Below are 13,451 nucleotides of genomic sequence, written 5' to 3' on the forward strand. Positions count from 1 at the left end.
TTGCTTTATTTTACTTCGCCTTCTGGTTAATTTGCGAATATGGGTATGCGTATGACGAAATTGATGAATGGACACTCACAAACATCCATGCCCAGGCCAGGATTAGAACCCGAGACCCCTGGTGTCGTAGCGCTATGTGCTAACCACTCCTCCACGGGGACCGGCAATAAGGGCTGTATTGAATCCTCTCACAAGGCACAACTGTTACACTGCCCTTGCTACGAAAATACTCAACTCGAACTGCAACTCTCAAGGTTCGTGAGCGCCCACGACAATGAAGGGTTATTGTGTACATTCAGCCGAATTTAACAGCCATAGCTTTTCGAAGACACAACAACTCAGCGGCGTCAACACAGTGACAACGAACAAAACAGACGGAAGGAAAATGAAAGGGTTATTGTGTGTATGTATTGAGACGTGCTGTTTCCCGTGTTTCTTCAAGAAGCTATAACAACGGCTGTAAGCGACGGAAATTCATGGGACTTTGACAGTTAGGTTCAAAATGTCGTGCCCCATCTTATGATGAACTTTAAAGTGGCGAGTTTCATAAACACGGCGTTTAATTCGCGCGCCGCAGTCTCCTAACTGTACAACGTTGCACTCCTGCCATTAGCTGGTCGCCAAGGACACGCTCTCCGTAGCTCCGCCCGATATCGCTTCTAAAACCGTAGGTACACTTAAAACTGTAGGGCCAGTCCCGGTTAGCCTTACTGTTCATAAAGTGGACTTAAAACACCAAATGAATCAATCAATCAAAATGTTGCTCTCTCGAAGCCTAAAACGTATGGAAATTCTCTGGCAAATGAAAATTCAATATCTCTATGCATGATTACCACGCCAGCAAGTTTACGAATGGAGGAACAATGGCTTCAGTTCGCAGGCAGATGGGTGGAAAAATCTTCGCAAATTGGTCATAAGTGAATGCGCGTGCATCCCAAAGATTATTGAATAAGTTTGTGGATCAGCAATGGATCAGCAACTCTGCATTTGACTGTTCCTCATACTATTCATTTTTAACATTCCAGTTCCCTCACCCTCCAGAAAATCCTACGTGTATATAGGCTATGTGGGTGGGCTAAGGCGACTTTACGGGGATATAGGCCAACAGTGGTTTTGGAACGATTCGGTAGATGGCTCTAGTCGTCTCGTACGAAATCGAACTCCAGTGGGAGTTCCTGGGCAGTGCACCAGAAGCAGAAAATTCCGAGACGCCACACTCCAAACACTAGCATTCGTCACGGTCATGTACGGGAGACATTCGATGCCGGGCATACCCGATTGTCTGGAACGGCGAACTGTTCGTGAGCGTACTTCATTTTCACAAGTCTCACCCTGACCACTTAAGACTCGGTGTTTATAGAGTGACTTGCGCTTTTAATTTCACGCCCTGCCCAGGGTCATATTTACTCAATACACTTTCCCACCTTCGTATTTGTTAGATCAGAGTGCTTGTGGAACTGACCTCACTTATCGCACAAGCTTCAACCAACCTTCCCACCTTTTACCTTCTCTGAGTGCCGGATCTACAAGCAAAACCCTGCCGTGCGGGGGGCGGAGACAGGTAAGCCTTTAGGGGGCTCTCAGCCATTAACATAGTATAGGGTCCGTATATGCGTATGAAAAAATGAACTTAGTTACTCAGAGGTACAGAAATGAATACAATATATACTAAATTTCCTATATGGGGTATGTGGGGCCAGGGCTGAACATATTTTCCGTGTCGGCCATCTTGGAGGTGATGTGATTAGCACCACTCTGCGGCCGCCTTTACCACCCCCCCCCCTTCCCGGGGGCACCATTTCATTTGAGGCCGGGTGGGCTCTAGAGCCGCTTTATGCGGGGACACACACCCCGGGTTTCCCGCGTGGCAGTTAGACTAGAATCAAGTCAGGTTAGAATTTCGATGCAGAGGTGAAGGTTTCTTCAAACAATCTTTAATCAGGAAAAAGTTATGACTGCATGAATGTAACAAATATGTCATTTTCCAGGTGTGAGAAAACAGTGTCATACATTGGCGGCGATTATGCACCCCACTTTTCGTCACTTTTGCCGCTGCACTAATGCTAAACCTTATCTATTCTCTTTGTCCCTCCAGTTTTTTGCCCCCCCCCCCCGGTTCTGGAACCCAATCGCCGCCACTGGTGCTATCACATCACCCGCCATAAAAATTTTCAGTCGAATTCATTATGCCGGACGTCCGCTTCGAACACACCAATGTGGATCCCCCCAAGCCTAATCTGTTTCTATCATGTCTAGATCTCGGATTTTAGGTTTTAACCTATTTTTTCCTTTACAGGTATATAAGAAATAATAAGTTATGCCACCGTTTCGTTTAAAAACGCAACAACTGATGAAGTTTTATCGTGCCTAAAAAACTATTTTGCTTGTTGAAGCTATTTTAGGCTTGTGTGCCTAAATCGAACCTTTTTTTAAGGTTTTATATATTTTTAATGGTTTTACAGACTTTTTATGTCACACAGAGGCATTTGCTTTGTTTGGTCACGAGAACATCCAATGACGAACGTGTTTCAAACGCACTCTCTGTCGAATTCCCTTCCTCCAAGTCCATGGTGATATTTCAAAGTTATAAATAAAGCAAAATTTCTGGTGCCACTGTTACCTATACAATCCAAAGTGGTCTGATCTGTATGGTCTTGCTCACTTTCGCGTCACTTCCGTGCTTTGTGGCATTCACGCCTTGCAAACTAACATTTCAGCATTGAAGTTTGCACCACTGACTATGTTTTTGTTGAAATATTATTTTCAGCATATAACATGATCCTCACAGATAAAATTGCGAAGTTTGACCACAGGTTTGACAGTGGATAACATGAAAGAAGATATTTTCCTAACTATACGGCAAAGAGTGGATTTAAAAAGCAATTTCCAATGTTAAGTTATGCCATCGCCGTAGGGTTAGGCAACACACATAACAATATGCAAGATAGTGCATATTTCAGAATATAGGTGTCCCATTTTCATTGCCGGTGACTACCTACTACCAGTATTCAGAAATGTTGAACTATTTTAAGTTTTTTTTTAAACCTATTTCAGGATTTTTCGAGTCTAACTTAAGGTTTCTAGGACCTATTTCAGGATTTTTAGAACCTATTTTAGGGTTTTTCGAGCCAATTTTTGGATTTTTAGAACCTATTGTTATATAAAGGTGTAAATGAATTTAGAAAAGGGTGGCAACCTAAAGTAAACTTGATAAAAGATTAAAGCGGTGATTTTTTGGCCGATCCAACCGATATTTTAAATAGATGGAAGAACTACTTTAATAATGACCTCTTAAATGTCCATGTAGGAGATAAATCAGAAGTAAATGAAGTACACACAGCGGAACCTTTAGTTCCAGAACCTAACTTGACTGAAGTTAAAGATGCTATTAAAAGGCTAAAGAATAACAAAGCACCTGGCATTGATTTAATACCAGCTGAGTTAATTAAATATGGTGGAAATTCATTAATATGTCAAATTCATAAATTAATTTGTTTAATATGGAATAAAGAAGAAATCCCTCAACAGTGTAATGAATCCATAATTGTTCCTGTGTTTAAAAAGGTGATAAAATGAACTGCAATAATTACCGTTGAATTTCTTTACTCTCGACAACATATAAAATATTATCTAACATTCTTTTAGCAAGACTAACCCCATATGCTAATGAAATTATAGGTGATTATCAACCTGGATTTAAACGTAACAGATCAACTACAGATCAAATTTTTCTCATCAGACAGACACTGGAGAAAAAGTGGGATTATAATCAAAGTGTCCATCAGCTATCAGCAAATTTTTAAACGTATAATTTGATTTCAGTCATAATTTACGTTAATTATTATAATGGGGATACAGGAATGTGATAATTTCAAATTCAAGAGGTGTAATATGCACCATGGTAAAATGCCTTGCTTGTCCCTCCGTGGAAAAAATCTGGAGATGTCCATGATTGGGGGGGGCATTTGCCCCCACCCCGGCCCCCCATGCATACGCCTATGAGCTACACGAAAAGTGAATGCACGACCTTCTGGCCGCGTCCGAAAGGTGCAACACCCTACTTGAAGCGATCATCCTCCGAGTATGGTCTTGCAGTGCGGTCTTGAAGTCCTAGACTGGAACTGAAAGTCTTTCGAATTGCACTTCGACTGCAGCGCCAAACACGATCAGTAGATAAAACTGAGGACACGTGGTATTTCCCGCGTTTCAAACACTTGTTTTTCACCATAGAAATCACATAACATTTTCATCTTATACATACATTTCCACACATTAGAAGAACTTCAACCAACAACTTGCTCGCCTTAACCAGTGTTGCTGGCTTTCTACCTCCTTCACTGTATATATATATATATATATATATATATATATATATATATATATATATATATATATAAAAAAGAACAAAAAGTGCGGAAATCACGTGACCAAGCCTGCAACCATTCGTTCTCCGAGGTATGGTCTCGATGCTTGTGTGTAGGTCCAGTCCCAATTAGCATTTCTGTGCATAAAGTGGACTTAAAACACCAATTCAATCAATCGATGCTTGTGTACTTGACGCATTCGAACCTCACTGGGTGGCGCCACTTCCGTGAAGACCATACTTCAAGTCTGTACTTCGTAACTTTCGGACACAACCTCTGTATCAGTTAGGCGTATGCCTTCGCCCTCTGCACAGCCCAACAGAACAAAGCCGGGCAGAAATGGCGGGAAAAACAAGCCGCACGCACAAAGAGCAGATGGCCATCTACGCTTTCGTTCCCAGAGAGAGATTTTCTGGCCCTGTTTGATCGCGGATACAGGCTTCTACTATTGTCTCGTTCGCAGCGTTTGGAAAGGAAAACCCTTGAGTTTTCTTTTGTTTTATTTGTGGTTGACGAGTGTTCCTTGATTGGGTATAAGCGTAGCACGATATGGCGTGCGGTGCAATTTTCCGTTGGGGAAGCAGATCCCGAAAAATTAAGAAAACCAAGAATTCATTGCTTCTACATGTTACGTTATACTGAGAAAAATGAGCGCTCTACCTGATACTGTTTCCATGACGTCCCTAAGGGAAATATGAATGTCCTGGCGCAGTTGTTCATTTATTCGAATTTCAGTTGGTCTGTTGTCAAACATATTTACCAGTAGTGCAACAGGCGATCCTCGGATGATTCAAACAATTTTCAAGATTTTCACACATTGCAATATTCACAAGTCCACATTGGCATCACGTAGTTCTTTCCGTAGTAAATAGTAAACAATGTTTGAAGCAAACAAATAGAAATTCACCCGCCTGAAAAATCCTTAGTTTTGACCTCGCAAAGCGCTTGAAAAAAGTGTGACCGCGGCCAGCGGGTTTTACCAACTCCATTTGGCTGATGTGTCCATGGACATGTTAGCTGTCTTAATAGACCGAACGCTAGGAAACGTTTATCTTCACATAGAATATGTCATCCGTATGCCAGCAATCATATTTTTGTGTTTCTCCTTTGTTTTGAAACTTTATAGTTTATTTATGAACATAAATTTTAACTAGCTTGGTGGATATGCTACATCGCTGACAGTATGCAGTACACTTGGACACTTAATCGTGCAGTTCGCAACACTGAGTACATCAGTAGACTGAACCGATGGCATTCTGGCTTTCTTTCAGCCTTACCGGTTGGAAAACACAAATTTGCCTCCACACAACCTACCCTCCTATTGGATCCTTCAAGGTCACCTGTTGATTTTTCGGACCCATGGTGGCATTGCTGGCTACAGGATGGCCTGGGTGATGTTACGCAGATGTTTTATCAACACGCCGCGAGAGGGTGTTGATGGCCCCATATCGGATATTCTGTTGAGGCAACCCGGAAGAAATAATGGAAAACCAAAAGTTAAAAAATTAATTTGTAACCGTTATGCTGTGCCGCCACTGCTGGTCTTGCTGTACCGGAGTGCACACGCATGTGGTATAGCTAAGTAGACAATTAAAAAAAAAACTCCACCCGCAAGGAAATGAATATCAAATAGATAAAGAACGGAATATTTATTGAATTTAAAAAAATGATGTTAGATCCAGTTGACGAAAAGTAAAGTTCCTGGTAATATTTTATGAATGTTATTAAAAGTAGTAATAGATTTTGCATAAATCTTAACTTTGGTCTGCCATTCGAAAATCGTATGATTGATTGATTTGCTTTATTTTACTTCGTTTTTTGTGCCACTTTTGGCTAATTTGCGAAGATGGGGATGAGTGATGATATGATGAAATTGATTAATGGACACTCACAACATCCATGCCCAGGCCAGGATTCGAACCCGGGTACCCTGGCGTTGCAGCGCAATATGCTAACCCCTCCGCCACAGGGGCCGGCGGAAATAAATAACCCTCGATTAAACAAGTATTCATTAAAAACAATAAGTTGCTGACCAAGGCAGTTTATTAAGATAAAAACACTTAACACGTAACGTTTCAACCCTGTATCAGGGTCTTCCTCAGACGAAGAACGAAGCATTTTAGTTTAGTTCTTCGTCTGAGGAAGACCCTGATACAGGGTTGAAACGTTACGTGTTAAGTGTTTTTATCTTAATAAACTGCCTTGGTCAGCAACTTATTGTTTTTAATATGGAAACAAGGCTTAATTATATTACAAGTATTCATTACTTAATTTTAGTTATTTCAGTATTTTCATTATTTAATTTTAGTATTCGGTAAGTCTTTCGGGGGGGGGTCCGGACCCCCTGGACGCCCCTACTAAATACGTCCTTGCCGTCTAGTTCTCTGCACTTTTTGACAATAAGTGTGGTGCAAGTGTATCCATATGTCAGGCTGGTGCAAAAATATGACGTTCAAGCAAGTAGACGAATAGCGGTGTTCAAGTTCAGAAGACTCAACAAATGCCTGTCTGCTGCTTTAAACGGTCATCTGATTAGTTAGCACACACCACGTGACCATACACCACACATTACACACAACTCCAGGACGTAGTACAAACAGTGCACCAAATTCACTACCTGACACCAAATCAACGAAGTAGACGAGTCGAAGAATTTAATATAGGTTTTTGTAAATAATCGTATTTATTTACGGGCACCCTGTGTTGTCTTCAGGTACAGAAACCACAGCCCGTTACTTGAACCACAAAACTGTTCGCAATGAAATTGGGTCACAGAGTGCAAGGGAGCCATTATGTGGAAAGTGACGATAAGAGCGTAGAAAAGAAAGAACAGGAAATCGACGATAATCCTTTTTTTTTTCAGAGAGCCATCTACCAGATAGTGACCTTGGAGGTAAACAATGAAGCATCGATAAAAAACGAGTCGACCAGAACGAAAAACCCATTTAAGTGAGACGTAACAGCAAATAGCTTCCGGCACAAAACAAGATGAAGGGAGAGAGAATATAGCTTCAGTTCAGGTGCTTCAGTATCGTGGTGGGATTTTTTTATCCATTATGAACAACACAGAAAATAATGTCATAGCCTTATAGATCGCAATGACAATGACCGCACAAAAATCCTATTGTTACACCTTTGCAGTGGCGGCTGGTGGTCTGGCTCCATGGGTGTGCACTTCAGTCTCGCGTCAAGAAGTGTTATACCACCCCTGTCAAAAACTCGCACCCGTTTTTGCGTACATAATGATGCTTAATATATTGGCAACCCAAGTTTTGATCACCTTTCACTGAAAATGAGACTATGACAGAGTTATATTTCATGATTTTTTTAACACGGATTTTTTACAAATTTAAAATATTTCGGAAATTATCCAGCCAATCACGAGAAGAGCGATGTTATTGTGCAATATGAAATTCAGCATTCGATTATCGAAATGCCGATCTAAAATACCAATACTATTGTCGATTTGCAAAATATTTCATTAAAACTTCCTTCTCCGCTCCGCTGATATTAACGAACAAGGAGAATAATAACATTGGCGTACACCAAAGATGCCGATCCAACTACCACATGGAGTAAATCAGTTGTAATCTATCTAGCTCTTGTTTATTTTTAATGACAGACTGATCGAACCAAGCAAATCAAGCGAAATCAAGAGAATAACACATCTTCATGAAAATTACAGTACTCGCTCAGTTCACACTGCCCTGTTTCGTACTTCAGAATGTTTCCTTCCCTTCCGTATCCATATATTGCTGCAGTTGCTACATACAGGCTTTGTAGCTAACTTCCCTCCAAAAATTCAACAACGTTAAATATTAAGCCTCTGCTTTCGCTATGTATAGTTTCTCTATTATTCATGAAACCAGACACTTTGCACTGAAACAGGAACGACCTTTTGACAGCACTAAACAGTTTTGCAACGCAGTAACAGGCACGCAATGCAAAACAGTTGGCTGATGTACGCTCCCTCCGCGCGGGTTGATAATTCAGCTACTGCGCCACAGAGACTGTTTATTTTGTCCAAGATTCACTAAGCACAGGCAATATCAGGCATGTTTAATACACCCGTTACTCTTTCAGTTGCCCTCCTACTCTTCCCCTCTTTCTTCCCCTGTAATGCTCGGGACAGAATCGGAGGGACAATATACCATCGAAATTTACCTTTTCAAAAAAAAAAAAAAATCAATTTGCAGTGATGTATGGGTTACCTCGACTCTGTCACATGATCTCAATGGAATGGGTTTGCAACACTACATTTGCTAACACACCGATCGCTGCGTTCATGGCTTTCCTAAATGATGCAACTTCCCCTGGCATGGCGCCCAAGCCAAAAGAACCAATCAGCGCCTCTACGCGACTGCTGAAACAACGTCAGAGGGAACAAAACTCGCATTGTGCGAGTGCGGCTCGGTATCACTGATCGCACGCTTCTCCACCACCTCTCTTGGTGAAGCGGCGTGGGAACACTTGATGTTTCGAAGGAGATAAGAGTTCAATGAATAAGTATAATAATAATGATTTGCATTACAGATTTATTTGGGTGTGCTCGTGCGAATGTGCGAATAGGCAGAAGCCGCAACTGCACCTTTGCCTGAAACGCTCTTTCCAAGAGTGCAGGTGTGATCTCCCTCGCTACAGCCCATGTTAGAGTTACTGAATATTTTGTATCCTCAACTTACGAAAACTTCATCGGAGTGAGATCCGGAGATCGTAGAGACCAAATGCACGGTAAGTCCCTCCCAATCCACCGACTTATACAGTGAGGTCGAAAAGTAACTATACACCTATATAAACACGATTATATGTTGAGGGATTGTATTCCGTGCGCTGCGAGTAATGTTTTCTGCAAAGGTTGGTAATCCTGCGTTGTGTGCAGTTTGCTTCCGCCAGCCAGTCAGACGAGAAGGTGTATCTGATTCATTGTTGTACCCGTGCATGACAGGTGTATAGTTACTTTTCGAACGCTCTGTACATGTTAATGCGAGGTCCTAACGAACAATGGGTGCAAAGTAGGGAGGGGCCAATTCTGTTGAAAACCACATTGAAAAATTCAACCTGACACCAAAAGGTGAATCATATTGAGTGAGATACGTCTCTCCTCGTACACAGACGGACCGAACAGTCTTGTCTTCGCTATCTCCAAGTATACATACACCTTGGATATGGTTTTGTTAACATATTGCAACTCTCATTTACGAAATAAATTTAGGAGAAGTATAAATCATTTGCATCATTTTTGTTTAGTTGTTATTTACTACGAAAATGTTCAACTGTTTTGATGTGCTTGTGAGTTACGAATTGAATTTGTTGAGACTGAAAAATCGTGTTTGGTGTGCAAAATTATGATTTAATTTGGTATATTTACTTCGCATTGATTGATTGAGTTGGTGTTCGCTTTATGAGTTCACTTTATGCACAGTAAGGCTAATTGCGACTGGACCTACAGTTTAAAGTGGGATCCGAACCACTATGTGCTTCTACCGGGAATCGAACCCGGGACCCCTTGCTTACAAGGCTCTACCACTGCGCCATAGGGGAGGCTTTTTTCTTCTCTTTTTGCCACTTTTGGCTAATCGTGAAGATGAGGATGAGTGATGATATGATGAAATTGATGAAGGGACACTCACAAAGAACACCCATTCCGTGATTCGAACCCGAATTCTCGGCGTCGTAGCGCGCTGTGCTAACCACTCCGCCACGGAGAAATATGTTATCCAAAAAGGGAACAATGCACATTGTGACTATATAGCTTTGTTTAGCGTATTATATTTATTTATAGCGCAAACCTCGAAGACACTCGTGTGTAAGCTAGTTGCAATTTTTCACAACAATGGATTAGCCGATACCGTGACTGAACTTGTAAGTGATCTCGACACCGAAATTTCTGGATTTGAGCCTCGGCCTAGGTATGGTTGTTCTTTGTGAGTGCACATCAATTTCATCTAATCATCACTCGTCCTCATCGTCGCGATTAGCCAAAAGTGGCAGAAAAGCAATGCTAAATGGCAGAAGTGCAAATACAAATGGATTGAGACTTTATAACCACCTTGTATTTGACAAGAAGATTTTGCTGCGCCGCTGAGAAAAGGCAGTTGAAGTTCCAACACCATTTGACACATTTATTTAGTGCACGGGGGACTTTGCCTGAAGAACTGCACGCGTAACTTATTTTTCGACAAACGGTCTGTTAACCCATAAGGCCTCGGGGTGATTCGGTTCGACACGTGTTCTTCTGTTGACCCGATGATTCCACACGGAGTCTCTTTCACCTTGTTACGAAAAACCCACATCCGTTACGTTGTCTCCTGAAATCCACACGTGAGGATCAGTTATGTCCACCAAACCTTGTGCAGAGCGCCATGGAATACGACACCGGTAACATCTCGCCTGTGCTTCACGCCCATCACAATGCCTCGAGGCACGCTCTAGTTACAGTGTCTATAACCATTCTGTAATGAACCCAAAAAATATCAAAAGAAACTCTTAAAATTAATTTAATAAGCATCCTGCGCATCAATCTATGTTTTTTCCCCAGGTCACTGATTTCGAAAGAAAAAAAACTACTTCCGCCTGCCTCCGTGGTGAGCACACAGCGCTACGACGACATGGGTCCCGGGTTCGAATCCCAGCATGGGTGTTCTTTGTGGGTGTCCCTTCTTAAGTTTCATTTCATCACCACTCATTCTCATCTTTGCGATTGTGGCAGAATAACGTAAAAAAAAATCAATCAATGAAGACTCTTTCCAATCCCGTTTTGCGATGACCGATTACGCTGAAATCAGTGCTCGAAGTGTGGGGGGGATAGTATCCCTCGCCGGCAAAATTTTTGCAAAGCATCCCCCAGTCGTGTCTCATTGTCTCCATGTTTTAATCCATTGAAGCATTCCCCCAGCTAACATTTTCCACTTCAAGCGCTGGCTTAAACCCAATACCACACCAATTTTTGGTGTAAAACTGCCGTATCGTTCCCAAGGTATTGGGTAAGAAGTTACAAGTCTTATGTTATTCTTAACATAGCAGGAAGCAGAGAAAGGAATGCGGAATAAGCAATTAGGCAAACGTTTGGTTAGTGACTTGAGATACGGCTATGGAATGAGCGTTGGAATCGTGAGGGAGCGAGATCAGGGAAGTGGGAAGCGATTATTGGACAATGTTGCGTGAACAGAGTGAATTCTGACAGGAAGGTCGAACAAGTGACAACGAGAGGACAAGTGTGGGAATAACCTTCATCTATTTGTGAGGCAAGTATTATCCTCTTCTTATCAATATCAATATCGGTTCAGTCATGGAGAGTACAGAAACCCAATTACTGTACGTGTGAATTCGTTTGCCATTCCTTTGGATGTAACCTCTCGCATATATCACATTTAGACCAAGCGAGTGATAACCATCTGAAAGATGAATGATGAATAACTACATCACCCAATCGAAGATTCAAGGTTCTTGGTTCGAACCCAACGCAGTTTTAACATTGCGTTACGCAGCGATAAAATGTTCTCAAAGTATCCATCTGCCCCCCCCCCACCCCTCAACTGTCCCCCTGAACTACCCAGTATGGTTCTATATGTTTGTAGCGACAGCCACCGAAAGCCGCTGACTTTTGCTGCCACCTAACGGGGGGAGAAGGAACCGCCTTACCAGACGCGAGGTGATTTGACCCCTGGAAGCAGGGGTGAAAGACTGGGGACGAAAAACAGAGAGAGGGAGATTTCCAGGCATCGCGAGGACAACGACTGGAGCGGTCTCCTTCGTTATTACTCAGTGTTTTCCTTCGGTATTACTCAGTGTTTGTAGTGTAGCTGTAGTGTTCGTCTAGAATAAACAAGAAGGTAAGCCAACATCCTTTGTTTTGGTGATTATTTCCCAAACTGGTGACCCCGACGTGATCGTTTTTTTTTGGGGGCCGTGAATTGTGATTACCCCCTTTGTGTACCATACCAGCCGGATCGAACAAGTTCACGCTAGACGACGCGCCCAATCCCCCTTTGTTCTGGACGCACCAACTACACCGCGATGACAGAGGAACTTCAAGCGCAGCTCGACCAACTCAGGCGGGAAAACGAGCAACTCAGACAGCAAGCACTTCAACCGAGGACTCCAGCACCGCACGCAGTACAATCGCAACAGGACTCCGTACATCGAGTGAGTGTGAAGCTCCCCCCATTCTGGCCCGAGGACATGGAATTGTGGTTCTCCCAAGTGGAGGCCCAGTTCACCATCGCCCACATCACCCGGGAGGAGACGAAGTTCGCATACGTCGTGGGACAGTTAGAAGGTCGGTACGCGTTCGAAGTGAGAGACATTATACGTACACCACCGGCAACCGACCCTTACACCCGGCTGCGGACAGAACTCACGCGAAGATTTTCCCTGTCTGAAAATCAACGATTGCGGCAGATCCTGATGGAAGAAGAAATGGGCAGTCGCAAACCGTCCCAGTTCCTACGTCACCTCCAGTCACTCGCAGGCACCACTCCCATGCGTGACGACTTGCTGCGCACGTTGTGGCTCCAACGCCTGCCCGCTCAAGTTCAAGCGATTCTGCAGGTGCAGTCTTCGGAACTTCCGCTGGACCAACTTGCCACGCTCGCGGACCGCATCGTGGAGGTGAGCCCCCCCATGCTCACCCCCGCGACAAGCAACATCGCCGCACAGTTCGTCTCGCCCAACCCGCCGGCTATCTGCGCGACCGCGACCGCGACGCCACTCGCGCCCGCCTCCGACACGGTTCGGCTTCTCCAACGCGTCGAGGAGCTAACTCGTCAAGTCGCGTCCCTGCAAAGCGACTTTCGCGCCTTCCGTGGCCGCTCGCAATCGCGTGACCGTACCAGCCCGCGCCGCTACGGCCGCAGATCGCCGTCAAGAGGAAGAGATGAGGGAATATGCTGGTATCACCACCGCTTCGGCGACCAGGCTCAGAGGTGCAACGACCCATGCACGTACGCGCCCGCGACAACAAACACCAACGGCAGCCGCTAGTCGCGGCAAACGGCTGCCGTCCTGGTGGAAGCCGCCTGTACGTGACCGACCGCTATAGCCGCCACCGCTTCCTCGTCGACACAGGGTCGGATATTTGTTGTTTCC

General features: G+C 43.6%; 2 protein-coding genes across 2 annotated transcripts in view; one reads left to right on the plus strand and one right to left on the minus strand.

Moving 5' to 3' along the window:
• The window catches only part of ninaC (STKc_myosinIII_N_like and MYSc_Myo21 domain-containing protein ninaC), a 266,558-nt gene that overhangs the window by 223,213 nt on the left and 29,894 nt on the right, over positions 1-13,451 (minus strand). The gene's annotated exons all lie outside the window — the stretch shown is intronic.
• On the plus strand, positions 12,381-13,346 carry LOC146001397 (uncharacterized). The gene has a single exon (XM_083138711.1). It carries the CDS (start codon positions 12,381-12,383, stop codon positions 13,344-13,346), a length of 966 nt encoding a protein of 321 aa, XP_082994837.1.

Source organism: Lepisma saccharinum, chromosome 17 (assembly GCF_977018435.1).
Source record: "Lepisma saccharinum chromosome 17, izLepSacc3.1, whole genome shotgun sequence".
Taxonomy (NCBI): domain Eukaryota; kingdom Metazoa; phylum Arthropoda; class Insecta; order Zygentoma; family Lepismatidae; genus Lepisma; species Lepisma saccharinum.

Excerpts from the sequence above, each read along its gene's own strand:
- LOC146001397 (XM_083138711.1), top strand. The coding sequence starts at position 12,381 with ATGACAGAGGAACTTCAAGCGCAGCTCGACCAACTCAGGCGGGAAAAC.